Source organism: Ascaphus truei, chromosome 6 (assembly GCF_040206685.1).
Source record: "Ascaphus truei isolate aAscTru1 chromosome 6, aAscTru1.hap1, whole genome shotgun sequence".
Classification (NCBI taxonomy): domain Eukaryota; kingdom Metazoa; phylum Chordata; class Amphibia; order Anura; family Ascaphidae; genus Ascaphus; species Ascaphus truei.
Genome location: NC_134488.1, coordinates 62,235,176 through 62,252,289, shown reverse-complemented (window position 1 = coordinate 62,252,289; position 17,114 = coordinate 62,235,176). Strand labels below are relative to the sequence as shown.

The 17,114-nt window shown below is 46.9% G+C and overlaps 1 protein-coding gene across 1 annotated transcript in view; it reads left to right on the top strand.

The window, feature by feature from the left end:
* The first annotated feature begins 3,321 nt into the window (after window positions 1–3,321).
* Window positions 3,322–17,114, top strand: part of LOC142497138 (angiopoietin-2-like) — a 31,790-nt gene continuing 17,997 nt past the window's right edge. The window contains exons 1-6 of the mRNA XM_075604553.1: window positions 3,322–3,862; window positions 7,698–7,853; window positions 9,104–9,225; window positions 10,728–10,960; window positions 12,030–12,154; window positions 14,192–14,293. Of these exons, the coding sequence (XP_075460668.1) occupies window positions 3,548–3,862; window positions 7,698–7,853; window positions 9,104–9,225; window positions 10,728–10,960; window positions 12,030–12,154; window positions 14,192–14,293 (1,053 nt within the window). The 5' untranslated portion in view covers window positions 3,322–3,547. The remainder of the gene's footprint in view (window positions 3,863–7,697; window positions 7,854–9,103; window positions 9,226–10,727; window positions 10,961–12,029; window positions 12,155–14,191; window positions 14,294–17,114) is intronic.

Sequence of the window (17,114 nt, the reverse complement as noted above, 5' to 3'; positions counted from 1 at the left end):
GAGGATGGAGGGGGGAGTAAGAGATGATGGAGGGGGGAGTGAGAGAGGAGGAGGGGGAGTGAGAGAGGATGGAGGGGGGAGTGAGAGAGAATGGAGGGGGGAGTGAGAGAGGATGGAGGGGGGGAGTAAGAGAGGATGGAGGGGGGAGTGAGAGAGGAGGGAGGGGGAGTGAGAGAGGATGGAGGGGGGAGTGAGAGAGGAGGGAGGGGGGGGTGAGAAAGGAGGGACGGGGGAGTGAGAGAGGATGGAGGGGGGAGTGAGAGAGGAGGGAGGGTGGGAGTGAGAGAGGAGGGAGGGTGGGAGTGAGAAAGGAGGGAGGGGGGGAGTGAGAAAGGAGGGAGGGGGGAGTGAGAGAGGAGGGAGGGGGGATTGAGAGAGGAGGGAGGGGGGAGTGAGAGAAGAGGGAGGCGGGAGTTAGAGAGGAGGGAGGGGGGAGTGAAAGAGGATGGAGGGGTGAGAGGATGGAGGGGGGAGTTAGAGAGGATGGAGCGGGGAGTGAGAGTGGAGGGAGGGGTGTGAAAGGATGGAGGGGTGTGAAAGGATGGAGGGGGAGTGAGAGAGGTGAGAGGGTGGAGAGTGAGGGAGGGGGGAGTGAGAGAGGATGGAGGGGGGAGATAGTGAGAGAGGAGGGAGGGGGGAGTGAGAAAGGATGGTGGGGGGAGTGAGAAAGGAGGGAGGGGGGGAGAGAAGAGGGAGTGAGAGAGGATGGAGGGGGAAGTGAGAGGATGGAAGGGTGAGAGAGGATGGGGGGGAGTGAGAGAGGATGGAGGGGGGAGTGAGAGAGGGGGAGGGGGGAGTGAGAGAGGGGGAGGGGGGGTGAGAGAGGGGGAGGGGGGAGTGAGAGAGGGGAAGGGGGGAGTGAGAGAGGAGGAGGGAGAGAGTAGGGACAGGCGAGGGAGAGGGGGGGAGAGAGGAGGGAGTAGGGGAGTGAGAGAGGAGGGATTGGGGGAGACAGAAGAGGGAGTGGGGGAGAGAGAAGAGGGAGTGAGAGAGGATGGAGGGGGGCAGTGAGAGAGGGTGGAAGGGTGAGAGAGGATGGAGGGGGGGAGTGAGAGTGGATGGAAGGATGAGAGAGGATGGAGGGGTAGTGAGTGGAGGGAGGAGAGGATGGAGGGGGGAGTTAGAGAGGATGGAGCGGGGAGTGAGAGTGGAGGGAGGGGTGTGAAGGATGGAGGGGAGTGAGAGAGGATGGAGGAGGGAGTGAGAGAGGATGGAGGGGGGAGTGAGAGAGGATGGAAGGGGGGAGTGAGAGAGGATGGAGGGGGGAGTGAGAGAGGAGGGAGGGGGGAGTGAAAGAGGATGGAGGGGGGGAGAGAGAGGAGGGGGGGAGAGAGAGGAGGGGGGAGAGAGGAGGGAGGGGGAGAGAGAGGAGGGAGAGAGAGGAAGGATGGGGGTGAGAGAGGTGGGGGGAGTGAGAGGAGGGGGAGGGAGAGAGTAGGGATAGGGGAAGGACAGGCGATGGAGAGGGGAGGGAGAGAGGAGGGAGTGGGGGAGTGACAGAGGAGGGAGTGGGGGAGAGTGAGAGAGGGGGGATGGAGGGGGAGAGAGAGGAAGGATGGGGGGTGAGAGGGTGGAGAGTGAGGGAGTGAGAGAGGAGGGGGTGGGGGAGAGACAGAGGAGGGAGTGGGGAAGAGTGAGAGAGGGGGATGGAGGGGGAGAGAGAGGAAGGATGGGGGTGAGAGAGGCGAGAGGGTGGAGAGTGAGGGATGGGGGAGTGAGAGAGGATGGAGGGGGGAGATAGTGAGAGAGGAGGGAGGGGGGAGTGAGAGAGGATGGAGGGGGGAGTGAGAAAGGAGGGAGGGGGGGAGAGAAGAGGGAGTGAGAGAGGATGGAGGGGGGAAATGAGAGGATGGAAGGGTGAGAGAGGATGGGGGGGAGTGAGAGAGGATGGAGGGGGGAGTGAGAGAGGGGGAGGGGGGAGTGAGAGAGGGAGAGGGGGGGTGAGAGAGGGGAGGGGGGGAGTGAGAGAGGGGGAGGGAGAGAGTAGGGACAGGCGAGGGAGAGGGGAGGGAGAGAGGAGGGAGTGGGGGAGTGTGAGAGGAGGGATTGGGGGAGAGAGAAGAGGGAGTGGGGGAGAGAGAAGAGGGAGGGAGTGAGAGAGGGTGAAGGGTGAGAGAGGATGGAGGGGGGGAGTGAGAGAGGATGGAAGGATGAGAGAGGATGGAGGGGGGAGTGAGTGGAGGGAGGGGGGTGGGAGAGATGGGGGAGTGAGAGAGAATGGACAGGGGAGTGAATGGAGGGAGGGGGGAGTGAGTGGAGGGAGGGTGAGAAAGATGGGGGAGTGAGAGAGGGTGGAGGGGGAGTGAGAGTGGAGGGAGGGGGGAGTGAGAGAGGATGGAGGGGGGAGTGAGAGAGGATGGAGGGAGGGAGTGAGGGGGGGGGGAGAGACTATGGAGGGGGGGGAGTTAGAGTGGAAGGAGTGAGTGAGAGAGGATGCTCAGGTGCGCGCATCAAGCACTGTGTGTGTGGCAGGCAGCAGCCCGATGAAATCAATCTTATTCATGTTTGCTAATAAAAAAATACATGGCTGAAGTCAGGAAACATTTATTTATCAAACCGCCGTATTAGCGGAACGCCGGGAAGCAGGACCCTGCTGTATGTGTGTGTGGGGGTGTAGTATTCATATGCATGTGTGGCGGCTCTCAAAATATTTTGGTCAAAGAAAAGAACAAAAAAAGTCTCTTCCTTGAAAGGTTGCAGACCCCTGGCCTGTGGCCTGTCAGTTATAGTCACTTGCAGGCTAATCGCACTTGCTACCTCCCAGTTATTTTCAGCCAGTGATGCTGCCAGAAGAAAGTATTGTACAGACCATGTGGCCCTTCATGTTGCTATACCAAAGGCAAAGTGGTGTGCGCAGGACTGACTCCTCAGAGTGTTTGCAATCAGGCTGGTGGCACCGTTTCATTATTTCATTGCGTTTCATTTTTAGATTTCCTTTAGTAAGTAAATTAAACTAGCAAATCAAGATAAAATATGAACATTTAAATTTAGGCAATTAACATAAAAACAACTGATGAAATTGTAAACTGGCCTGTCATGGCTGCTGGGCCGTTTAAGAAAAGTGGTTTTATGTGCTGACTCGGGTTAATAACAGACACACATTTGCAAGTGTTGCTTCCATGCCAAATCTGCTCCAAGAGTTGGCGGCTGAGCAACCGGCTCCACAACAGCGATGAAGAGGTTAAGTGATAAGGCATCTTCACAAATAGGGCTTGGGAGCCCTTCCAGCTTTAAGTTGTACAAACAGTGGGAGGGAAGAGGAGGAGGGATTGTGGCCAGTGGGGGCTGCTTACAAAGATACAACCAAAACTTCCTGGAGTTGTCAGAACAACGTGGGTAAGATACAGGGAGCATCAGGGAGCTTTGTAACTGAAGCAGGGAGAGAGATTAATTAGGTTCCTGACCCACGGAGTGAGTGGTCATGCTGCATGTGTGAGCTCTGCAGGGGAAATTCTGAGCTTTTCACCAAAGCAGCTGTGAGGGATAAGATTGGAGGGTTTTGTAGAGGAAAGAAGGTAATTTCAAGCGTAGAACCAGGCAAGATACTATGATGGTAAGGAGTAGTATGGTGTTACTATTGGCTGGACGCTGGCTGTTGCTGTCCTTGGTCCATGCAGCTATAGGAGCCCATCTGAAAGGGATGGATATCCCTGAGAAGCATCACCACAAGGTCCAGCATGGGCACTGCAGCTACACCTTCCTCCTCCCGGAAATAGACAACTGCCACCCACCTCCCACTGACTTCCAGGTATCCAACTCCCTGCAGAGGGATGCTCCCCCCCAGCCGGAGAAGCGGTGGCCCAGCAAGAGGCTGCAGCAGCTGGAAAGCATCTTGGAGAATAACACGCAGTGGCTGCAAAAGGTGAGGATGTTCAGGGGATGCAGAGCCCATAAAAGGACACAGGCCGTACACACATCATATCATCAGCTCCCGGACATGCCACAAGCAGGCACTATATAATTCCAATTTTATATGTTGTGTGTTAGCACTGGGTATATACGCTGTGTGCTAGCACTGGGCATATATGCTGTGTGTTGGTACCGGATGGATATGCTGTGTATTAGCACTGGGTACATACAATACTCTGTGTGTTAGCACCGGATGGATACACTTTGTATTAGCACTGGGTATAAACGCTGTATGCTAACACTAGGTATATACACTGTGCTAGCACTGGGTATATACGCTGTGTATTAGCAAAAGGCATGTAACTGTGGTTATAAATGTTGCTTGTCAACAATGGCTATGTACACTGTGCGTTAGCAGTATATACATGCTGTACTAGCACAAATGTATATTCTGTATGTCAGCAGTGTGTGTGTGTGTGTGTGTGTGTGTGTGTGTGTGTGTGTGTGTGTGTGTACACACATATATATGCCTGATATTCCTCTGACACATGTAGCAGTCCCAGTCAGGCACTCAATGAATCAGAGGGGTCAGAGCACCTACCCTTTCAGCAATTTGGTCCCCAACTGACCTTGCGGAAATTACAAGTGGGAGAGGGGAGTTGGAAGTGGGTTACCAAGGGTTAATTTCATTGTGCTCAAGACTCCCTGTAAATATGCTGTTAAGTGGTCTAAATTGGGAGGGCGCCAGGGGAAGATGCCTTCACACATCGCAAACAGGTGTTTATAATACCTCGAGATATGCACCATGTGTCAACCTTTTGTATGTTGTGTTATCGTCTCTTGCTGCATCCCCCCCACCCCCCTGACTACTGCGCCACAGTATATGTTGCCGCTTTATAAATAGATGATAATAACAATAATAGTAGCAATGTACTGTGTTATTGGCTGCTTTTCCACTATCCTGTGATTGTGACACAGCCAGAGTCCGCTAGCAGAGAGAGGGGGAGAGAAAGCCGCAGACAAGGCGCCCTGGGATTTCTGCAATTCCCACACTTTTATTTAGTAGGGTTGTCTTAAAGTACAAAACAAAACCTGTGCTGTTTATAGAGATAAAACCTGCAGCCCCACTCACTCAAGCCTTCACCCATCTCAGGAACTGATTCTAGCTGTCACCAGAACCTGCACAGGGCTCCTCTGCTGCGCCTATCAAGTATAGAGTGAGGTAAAGGAGCAGGGTATACAGTGTGAGTAACAGGACAGCATAGTGTCAGTAACAGGACAGCATAGTGCGAGTAACAGGGCAGCATAGTGTGAGTAACAGGACAGCATAGTGCGAGTAACAGGGCAGCATAGTGTGAGCAACAGGACAGCATCGTGTGAGCAACAGGACAGCATAGTGTGAGTAACAGGGCAGCATAGTGTGAGTAACAGGACAGCATAGTGTGAGCAACAGGGCAGCATAGTGCGAGCAACAGGGCAGCATAGTGCGAGCAACAGGACAGCATAGTGTGAGCAACAGGAGAATAGAGTGTGAGCAACAGGGCAGCATAGTGTGAGCAACAGGAGAATAGAGTGTGAGCAACAGGACATCATCGTGTGAGCAACAGGGCAGCATAGTGTGAGTAACAGGACAGCATAGTGTGAGCAACAGGACATCATAGTGTGAGCAACAGGGCAGCATAGTGTGAGTAACAGGACAGCATAGTGCGAGTAACAGGGCAGCATAGTGTGAGCAACAGGAGAATAGAGTGAGCAACAGGACATCATCGTGTGAGCAACAGGGCAGCATAGTGTGAGCAACAGGACAGCATAGTGTGAGCAACAGGACAGCATAGTGTGAGCAACAGGACAGCATAGTGTGAGCAACAGGATAGCATAGTGTGAGCAACAGGACAGCATAGTGTGAGCAACAGGACAGCATAGTGTGAGCAACAGGACAGCATAGTGTGAGCAACAGGAGAATAGAGTGTGAGCAACAGGAGAATAGAGTGTGAGCAACAGGGCAGCATAGTGTGAGCAACAGGACAGCATAGTGTGAGCAACAGGAGAATAGAGTGTGAGCAACAGGGCAGCATAGTGTGAGCAACAGGACAGCATAGTGTGAGTAACAGGACAGCATAGTGTGAGTAACAGGACAGCATAGTGTGAGTAACAGGACAGCATAGTGCGAGTAACAGGGCAGCATAGTGCGAGTAACAGGGCAGCATAGTGCGAGCAACAGGACAGCATAGTGTGAGCAACAGGGCAGCATAGTGTGAGCAACAGGAGAATAGAGTGTGAGCAACAGGAGAATAGAGTGTGAGCAACAGGACAGCATCGTGTGAGCAACAGGACAGCATAGTGTGAGTAACAGGACAGCATAGTGTGAGTAACAGGACAGCATAGTGTGAGCAACAGGACGGCATAATGTGAGCAACAGGACGGCATAATGTGAGCAACAGGGCAGCATAGTGTGAGCAACAGGAGAGCATAGTGTGAGCAACAGGAGAGCATAGTGCGAGCAACAGGACAGCATAGTGGGAGTAATAGGACAGCATAGTGGGACTAACAGGACAGCATAGTGGAACTAACAGGACAGCATACTTGGAGTAACAGGACAGCATAGTGGGAGTAACAGGATAACATAGTGTGAGCAATAGGCATAGCATGGTGTGGATAACAGGAGAGAATAGGGTGTTTAACAGGCAGGGCATGGTGTGAGTAATAAAGCATATTGTGGCTTGAGTAACATGAGTGGATAATGTGAGCAAGAGTAGACAGTAGTGTGAGTGACCGAAGTGGATAGTGTAAGTACCCGGGAGAGGATAGTGTGAGTAACAGGACAGCATAATGTGAGGAGTATAGTGTGAGTAATAGGGGCATGGGAGAGCATTGTGTTAGAAAACATGGGGCCTTGCTGATAATAATATGAATACAATTAACATTGCAGAGCAGATTGTTTTAATGAAAAAGCACAAGAGAAACATTCTTGCCTTAAAAGAGAGATGTAATCCACAGCCACAACTTCGTGTCTGTGGGGGGTAAAACTATTTCTGCTCTAATACACTTCACTGGCCAGCCTTCTTCTTCTGCTTGACACAAATCATCTCAAATATGCACCGAGGGACCACGGCTTCCCTGCTTCTGATTAAAATTATAGGGATCTGCCTGCCAGTTGTGTTCTGGATACTGTGAGCAAACACAATCTGTACTCCTATACAACCAGACGTGCACCAAAGCGGTTGATGGGTAGTCTTGTGGGGTGAGGCGTGGGCCAAAATTATTATGGTTTTCCTTCTTGTTACTGGGGGGTCTCTGTAACACAACAAGTTTTGCTCTTGTAGCTGCATTAAACGTTAATAGAACTTCTTATATCTGATGCAGCGAAAAGTAGGGAAGGGTGCGGCACACCACCAATCAATTAAAAGGAGAACGGGTGACTACCATAAAAATATATATTTTTTGGTCATGAAAAAGGACAAAGGTACAAAAATAGATCCACCCACTGGCTATATCTGATGCAGGCTGTAATCCAGCATCATTTCCGTCACTACAGGCCTTGCAGAGTTTTTGACACAGAGCAAAAAGTGAGGGTGGCAGATGCAGTATTTGATACATTGAGTGTCACATAATTCCCCCCTAACTCTTCCTATTAACAAATTGTGCTCAGGGAAGGTTAGGAGCAATGTGTAGTGATGCTAAGAGTAGAAGGATGCTTCTCCTGACATAGTCATGATATAGTCCCCTAATTATATACACAGTGTATAAATACAACGAGATTGTAATATAGGAGACAAGGGCACCAGGCATTAAGTTAAACATGGGGTGAAAGTAAAACCGCCCTCTTCAGTGGATTCTGCTCTTTACAGCTGGAAAGTTACATTCAGGACAATGTCAGTGGTGAGATGGGAGACATCCAGCGGTCAGCTGTGCAGAACCAAACAACCACCATGCTGGAAATCGGCGCCAACCTGTTGACACAAACCGCAGAGCAAACGCGCAAACTTACTGATGTGGAGACCCAGGTATTCCAGAACGCGGGGTGTGAGCTCTCTAATGTTAAGTGCAAGCAATAATCTGTAACATAGCCGCCTGGTATCCATTGTTCTGTATTCTATAATGAGCACTGTACAATGAAAGTTTCAGGTTTCTTATCCCACACAGCACTATCTAAATGGTGGAACATGGAGCACAGGGAGATTAAGGGATGCAACGAGCTGCACTTCAAAGGCAGTTGTGTTACCTCTAGATTACTAATTTCTTTCTTTACATTTTTAGTCTCATTATTTGGCCACACTAAATGAACCAACAACTGGTCAGTCCTACTCCTGAGTATTTACCATGCCAATATGAGCTAGGAAAAGTAATGGGGACGAATCCCCCGGGGTGCTACCAAAACTCCTCCGTGTGGTGTAATCAGCGTGGGTATACTAGATAATTAAAACGAGATGGAACGGATGAATGATAGTCCATAAGTCGCTGTATAGTGGCCCCAGAATGATGCTAAGGTGGCAGTGTCAATAGGGGATGGAGGAGGAGGGGGGGAAACAAAGGGAGACAGAAACAATGCTGGTATAAAGCACTCCCCTAGTACATCACAATCCCTTACCCTCCTCCTATTAATCCTCTTAGGGCTGTTATATACAGCATGCGGCCGTGCGGCCACGTGTGCCTATTCGAACGCGCGTGCACGTACCGCATGCTTTTTGTATGTATAATGTGTGAGTATACAGTGTTGAATATATGTGTGTTTGTGTGTGTTTGTGTGTATGTATGTGTGTGTGTGTGTGTGTGTGTATGTATGTGTCATTTATTATTTATTTAAAAAAACATTGGTAGAAATAATATATTTATTACATTTGTGTAGACACACAAATACACACACACACAGACACACACACACATGCATACATATACACACACATACATACATTCAGAGCCGGTAGCGGCACTCAATGGGTTAAAACCCCCACATCACAGCACTACACATCCTCTCTGTCACTGCTCCCTGTCTTGTGTTTCTGTCCCCTACACTCTCTCACTGCAGCTTTTCTCTGTCACTGCCACGTTGGTACAGTCACCTAAGCACCTTCTCAAAGTGACCATCCATATTCTCTACCACTGTCCCCTTGCCTCCTCTTGGCTACTGTCCTCTTTTCTCTGTCTTAGTCTGTGTCCCTCTGTCACTTTCCTCCTGCATACAGTACAGGTGGAAGAGTTGACAAGGGTAAACTTCAGGACTATGGAAGCTCATTTGTGTGTGTCTCATTATAAGGTCCTGAACCAGACGTCGCGGCTGGAAATTCAATTGCTGGAGAACTTGCTGTCCACCAGCAAACTGGAGAAAGAGTTACTGGTGCAGACTCGGGAAATCAGCAAGCTGCGCGAAAAGAACAGGTACTGTAGGAGTTACTGGTCAAGTAGTTTACTGGTAGAGATGCATGTGATGCATTATGGCACAGGAAAAGAAACTTCTGGGATTTTATGCGGGTATATTGAAATTACAGATGATGAAGAGGTAGGGAGGGGTGTTAGATGTGGACATTATTTTTCTAAAATCATCCTAACAATGTTGCAGGAGCTGTCAGTCACCGGAGACCAGGAACTTTTAACACCTTTTATATTTGTACCGGGATCATGCATTAGGCAAAACAAGGTAGTAGAAACAAAATGTAGTTTATTTCGGTAAATCCACGTACAACAAGAAGAATGACACAATATACAGGTAAAAGTACACTTGCTGGGGTCTGGGGCAAAAATCTAGGCTTTCCTAGGTACAGGGCGCCCGCTTCGGTGAGCTTACCCTGACCAGGATATACACCCAGTTCTCCTGGTCCTCTTTTCAGCTTCAATTCCTAGATTCGACTGCTACGTTCGATTTGTAGAACTTGGCCGCAAAAGACGGGACGTAGTCTCTGCGAGGTAGACTTTCCTAGCTTAAAAACAACGCTGGTTGCTCTGCTATTTGCAACAGTGCAACTTTGAAAAGCCCACCTTAGCTTCATCGACACAAGTCACTGGATGGTCTGGTTCTCTGCCTCGGCCATCTCATTACATAAACTCCCCTAAGCTATCCTTAGCATGGAGGTAGGAGGAGCGACCAATAAGAGCGTGGGAACCCAATCCCAATAGCCAATAGAAACGGGCTCATCTCTTGGCTGACGTCAGAGGAGGGGGCATGCCAAGCCGGCTCGGGATGCCCCGTGGGCGGGACATAAGAATTGGCCAATGGGAAACGCACCGACATTCTGCCGCTTCCCCCAGTCAACCCATTGCCACCTACTTGGCGGGCTCCACTAAGTCTGGCAGACCAGAGGGTCCTCCCCGCAGGGGGTCTCGGTTCTCTGGGATCAGTGGAGCAAAAAGGAAAACGGAAAGTGGAAAATCAGGGGTCACATTAACTTTTCATGCAATGATACCTGGCTCCTGGCTTATAGTGCTAGGTAGCTGCCAGAGACCCACAGGGCCAAGGGTAACCAGAAGGTTTAACCTTTATAATATAGCCTGGTTACCCTTGCCCGTCACAGTGTCCATGTGTTTTGGCTGGGTTTTCTCTTCTCTTCTTTTCTGAGAGACTCCGTAGTACATTAATGTCCTTCTCTCCTTATATACCACCAATATGAGTTAACGTATTCAATTTGAAAATAGGTAGACATTTTGCAAACATTTCCTCTGGGACAGTCACATTACTCTACTGTTGGCTTCAACTTTAATATCATCCAGATTTTCTCAAAACACAAAATCTTTTTTGAACCGAATCCAAAACACCAGCTAAAGTGCCCACCCCTTACTTTCTAGTGATGGTTGCATTAAGCTGTTTATTTACTATCCACTGGTCCATGCTGTAGTTCTCCGGCCCAGTTTGTATTTTACTTCTTCACTCTCTGCTTTCCTCTCAGCTTCCTGGAGAACAAAATCCTGGAGATGGAAGAGAAACATAAGGAGGAGATAGGAGGAATCAGAGCTGAGAAGCTGCAGGTGGAGGAGTTAATCTCCAAGCAGAGCGGGCTCATCGGGGAGCTGGGACATCAACTCAATGCAGCAACACTCAACAACAGCATGTTACAGAGACAGCAGGCGTTCATCATGGAGACCGTTAGCCAACTCGTCAACCTGGTTTCCCAATACAACCGTTAGTACGCACTCCAAATATGCTGCTCTAGTAGGCATGAGGCAGTGAAAAGTCAGGAGGTGGGGGAGTCTGCCATTGACTGATAAACAGTGGCTTAAAAAAGTAGTCTGACAAAAGATTTACATTTATTAAACATTGGGATGAAGGTCTTTGTACTGTACTTTAAGAAATATGTATGCTGCAAAAATAGGAAGTCGTGAGGTTTCCTATCAGAGGCTAATTCATTAAGGGAATTAAAAAATGCTTGCTAAATACGAAAGAAACTATAGAATCGAATTAGATGTGAGGTTTATCAGTGGAAAGGAGAATGGGCAGGCTGGGTGGGACACGTGGTTCATATCTGCTGTCAATGTCTGTGTTTATGTTTCCATAAAAAGGTAAGAAGTGGTTGTAGTCTCTCTGCTGCCAAACCTGGGGGGAAAAACTATGCAAAACACTGCACCAGATGCATCAAATAAAAAACTTTACTTTTCATGAGATTTGTTTTCCTTCAAAAATCTGTGGGGTTTTTTACCCGCTTTTGCAGCCGAAAGACTTTGATACGTAGACTGCTGGGTGTGAAGATAAAAAAAAGGAGTAGCACGGCATGCACTCTAACACCCTCACACTGTAACCACTTCTGAAAAGGCCAACTTAGTGTTCCCCCCTAACGTCCAAGCAAACCGTTTCTCTAAATACCTGCCTATTTACAGTAAACATACACATACAGGAATTATATTGGTGGGGGTGAGTGTTGGAATTGTATTAGGATGACTGGATGAGTCATAAGAATCTTCTGTTTCTTTGTCAACTGTGGTGGGAGTTTGAGATCTATGGACCATTGGTATCTTCTGTTTGATTTAGTCCTGGTTTCTAAATTCACATTCTAAGCATCTTGGGTCCTGTCGTATTCTTCTCTTTATTTTGAGAAGCTGGACTACAGATCCAAGAATGCATATGGGTTAAGAGTTCAGTCGTCTGCCATACGGCACCATCCGGCACTGGAATGTAAGTAATTGTGCTACAAGAAGTCTTCCAGCGGCAGGAGATGCTTAGTAAATATAGGTCTGTATTTTCCTCTTCTCCTCAGATATTCCTGTGATACCCAAAGAGGAGCAGATGACTTTCAGAGACTGTGCAGAAGCTCTTAAAGCCGGACTGACCTCCAGTGGAGTCTATACATTACGCTTCTCCAACACTACAGACTCCCTGAAAGTGAGTGCGCTTGTCCTGTGTGGGAGACAACCATTGCTTTTCAGTCGAACTTTAGTCCTCCTCCTGGGAAGACGTGCATGTGTGTTTAAACTGAGCTGGAAAACCATCATGGCAGCTGAGCGCCTATATACAATCACATTAAGTGTTACCAAACTGTTACAAGGTTTCGTCAACGGTCAATGCGTTATCACTACACTCGCTGGGTAGTGCTAATTTTGGGTATATTTTAGCTCCTAGGAACTAACATGGTGAGAAGTGGGGAAGCATATAGTTTTAACACTGCATCAAATTCTGTTCACTTTAATTGAAGTTGATGCATCATTAACTTTGCATGCCCCTGCTTCTTACTATGATAAATAAGAGTCTATATGAGATATACCAAAATGTTCAGGCTAGTTTAACCCATTTAGTTTATTTAACTCCCAAGCCACAACCATTGCTGGATTTATAGCACTGGATTCCTAAATATGAAAGGCAGGAATACAAATCCTGTAATGCTCATGAAGAGGAGGTAAAAACAAGGGCTCGATTAAAGCTGCAGTTCAGTCAATATCCTGCATGTGTGTTTTTTTTTAATAAATCAGTTCTGTAGTAAGAAAAAATACTTTTAGCATTTTCTGTTTTTAAAAAAACAACTTTGAAAGACCAATTTTCTTGTATTCTATTTTAACAGCCATTTGCTAAGGCACTGCCCCTTCATGTCCTGTCACAAGCCCTGGCACACCCCTTTGTCAGCCCTGCCCTCCCTCTAGCACATGTCAGTGCAGGAGTGCTCATGAATATTCATGAGCTTTCACTGACTGACAGAAGCAAATAAAAACATATGCCAGCTCTAATTATGTCACCAAATTTCGCCTATCAATACATGGAGAACGAATTGACCTGCAGCTATACAGTTCTTTAGGTAATTAGAGATTGCCCACATGAAACTATTGAAGTAAAAAAAATAAATAAAAAAAAAAAAAAAAGACTGAACTGCAGCTTTAAACTGCCCTAAAAAAGGGGCCGGTGGATACATTATAAAGTAACAATTAGGTGAAGCTGTATACACCGCCTCTGACAGATAAAGGGGGAGGTGTAATTCTCAGACATTTGGATGTGGAGGTTATTTTAACAGGGAAAAGTGTTAAACCCATAAACCTTAATAATACCCAAAGAATGCTAATTGCTCAACGCTCAGACACCAGGCATCCCACATGTGGAAAGAATTTCAAAATTGAACAATAGGAGCCACCTGTACCAATTACTTACAACCAGCTCTCAGCTTATATGAGGAGGTATATTTGGCACTTTTCACACCCATGCTGCCAACCCCGCTACCTGTTCAGGCTGGATTTGTAGGGATGTGGTATATATCTTTACATAGGAAACACCAACCATATACTCTGTACTTCAAATAGAGATTATAATACAGATTTTCTTACATGGTAAAGAGGAGATAAAGTATGCATAAAATTCTTCGGTTATCATGTATCATATAACGTATCTAATTGCGCCATATAACCGCTCCCTATAACTCCTCCTACTACTCCATATAACCGCTCCTTATAACTCCTCCTACTACTCCATATAACCGCTCCCTATAACTCCTCCTACTACTCCATATAACCGCTCCCTATAACTCCTCCTACTACTCCATATAACCGCTCCTTATAACTCCTCCTATTACTCCATATAACCTCTCCCTATAACTCCTCCTATTGATCCATATAACCCCTCCCTATAACTCCTATTGCTCCATATAACCTCTCCCTATAACTCCTCCTATTGCTCCATATAACCCCTCCCTATTACTCCTCCTATTGCTCCATATAACTGCTCCCTATAACATCCCCTATCCCTCCATATAACAATTTCCTGGACAAAATAAGCAGAAGACTGCTTAATAAACATGGCCCATAAAATGCAGGTGTCCATACACAACAAATATAAGGAAAAATGACAACTGCACACTACTCACCCCCACATGCTGTGCTACAGACTATGTTGGCACCCCCTAAATATCACTAGCAGGTGGTATCTCTGTGTTTGCTGCAGGTGCTGTGTGATATGGAGACCAGCGGAGGAGGCTGGACTGTTATCCAGCATCGCAAGGACGGCTCTGTGGATTTCCACCGGCCCTGGAAGGATTATAAAGTGGTAAGGAGATCACCTCTCGCCTACACCATCTTGACTGCACACGAACCGCAGAGTGTCCATGATGTAGAGTCAGTCTCCCTGATTGTTTAGCATCAGTATCTCATACACCTCGGTGGTGTCTTCTGCAAGATCCACAAAGCTCCGTTAGATCAGTGCTCATAATGTGACATTACCGAAAACAGGACTGGGTGTTATGTTCCCTGACATTACTATAAGCAGAAATAACGGCCACACTACATCTCATCAGAATAGGCTATAACCTCACGTTATTGTAGCATAATGTTGATTTCCTGCATTAAGTTAATTTTATATATAACTTATTCTTAAGTATATAAGTTATTTTTAGATAACATTAAGTATAGTACTGTATGTCTTAGCGTTCCTCCTATCCAGAAATAGGTCTTTAGCTCAAGTTGAGAAAGATAGGAGACAAAGTAACTATGTTGGTTAAGTTATGTGTAACTGGGGCGTTACGCCCACCCAGACCCTGCAAAAGCCCTATTTCATGATCTGGATGAGACTACCGCCAAGTTTAGCTATCATCTAACTCAGGGGGGCTCAACTGCAGTCCTCAAGCCCGCCAACAGGTCAGGTTTTCAGGATACGAAGACTGAGCCTCTGATTGATCCACCTGTGCTTAAGCTGGGATATCCTAAAAACCTGTTGTGGGGGGGGCTTGAGGACTAGAGTTGAGCCCCCCTGCTCTAACTAACGTAACATTAAGTCACCACGTTCACCTTAAAGAACCTTAGTGGGTGTGCGCTGATATACCGCATCATTTGCGCGCCACTATCGCTAACGGCCGTTACAGTTAACGCTGAGCTCTTTAAGGGAGAAAAAATTACAACGTTATGTTATTGTCCTTTGAGCACCGTTAACATGACGTTAAAGCTGCAGTTCAGTCAATATCCTGCATGTGTGGTTTTTTAAATAAATCAGTTCTGTAGTAAGAAAAAATACTTTTAGCATTTTCTGTTTTTAAAAAAACAACTTTTAAAGACCCATTTTATTGTATTCTATTTTAACAGCCATTTGCTAAGGCACTGCCCCTTCATGTCCTGTCACAAGCCCTGGCACACCCCTTTGTCAGCCCTGCCCTCCCTCTAGCACGTCAGTGCAGGAATGCTCATGAATATTCATGAGCTTCCACTGACAGACAAGCAGAATATAAACAGATCCCTTCACTAATTATGTCACCAAATTTCGACCTATCAATACATGGAGAAAGAATTGTCTGGCAGCTATACAGTTCTTTAGGTAATTAGAGATTGCACACATAAAACTATTGAAGTAAAAAAATAAATTAAAAAAAAGACTGAACTGCAGCTTTAAGTTAGGTTAATGTTACATGATGTGATTTACAGTAACAGTGATTTGTGGGTTTAGGATCAAAATCAGCACATTTTAAATAAAAAATCTACTTTTTGCTGTAGAACCCCCAACTCTCTCCGATGAAAATCCTTTATGGCATACACTAATATCAGGATTTATTAATAATAATGTAATCAGCATTTATTTAAACATTGCCTTTTTTTTAAAGTTACAGTACTTCTGTACAAATCTTTTATGCATTGCTGAGAAATGACCTATATCCCTCGCCTAGCCCTTAACCCCTAAGCTGACCGAATAACACGTGGCTGGTTATAGGGGTTAAATTAATACAGCACAACAGAAAACTCAAAAATAAACACACCTATAATAAAATAAATTAGAATCCCTGTGTTTGAAGCTAAAAATGTCCTTTATTTTAAAATCAACCTTGGGGGATACACTCTAAAGTGCGGTGGAGTCAATCAGACACTCACTCAACGGGAACTCCCATTCAATTCAATGGGAGTTTCTGTGGGTCAGTGCCCAATCTAGACTAATGCACTTTAGCAGCGGTGCGCAAACTGGGGGGCGCGTCCCATTATTTATTGACACTATCTGATGGACTGTTTAGTCCAAAGCCAAATAGTCACGTCTGTAGGAGCCTCTATTATGTGCTTTTTTTTGCACTCTGCTTGGGAAAGGCTTATCTGTTATTGCACAGGTGCAGAATTCCTCAGAGTTTGACCCTTTCCCTCATATATTTACTTACTGCATCACACACAAAGGCTTTATATGCCCCAGGAATTCTCACCCTGCCCTTGTGCGTGCTCTCCTATACTACTCACAATAAGTGTAAGATTGATGGCTAGTAAATATTTTATAGGGAATTATCATGATAGCATTTCCCTATGCATTGCTCAAAAACCACTGACCATATTTTAAGACACAGGTGCCGTCAAACTCAGAATAGCTTGGGGTCCGTTTTTTCATTCCGACTGCAAGACTCGGGCCACACCAGAATTTTTTTTATAAACAGTCACTATAATTTATGCGTACACATTTTTCTTGCATTTTCCTAATCCTCTCTCCCCATCCTCTCTCCCCATCTTCTTTCTCTGTCTCTCTTCCATCCATTCTTTATCTCTACACCCATCCCTTCTCTCTCTCTCCCCCATCCATTCTCTCTCTCTTTCTACCCTTTTTCCCTCTCTCTCCCCCCCCCACACCTTCTCCCTCCCCTCCAACCCTTCTCCTTCTCTCTCCCCCACCACCCCTTCTCCCTCCCTCTCTCCCACATCCCTTCTCTTTCTCCCTCTCCCACACCTCTTCTCTTTCTCCCTCTCCCACATCCCTTCTCTTTCTCCCTCTCCCACATCCCTTCTCTTTCTCCCTCTCCCTCATCCCTTCTCTTTCTCCCTCTCCCTCATCCCTTCTCTTTCTCCCTCTCCCTCATCCCTTCTCTTTCTCCCTCTCCCTCATCCCTTCTTTCTCCCTCTCCCCCATACCTCAT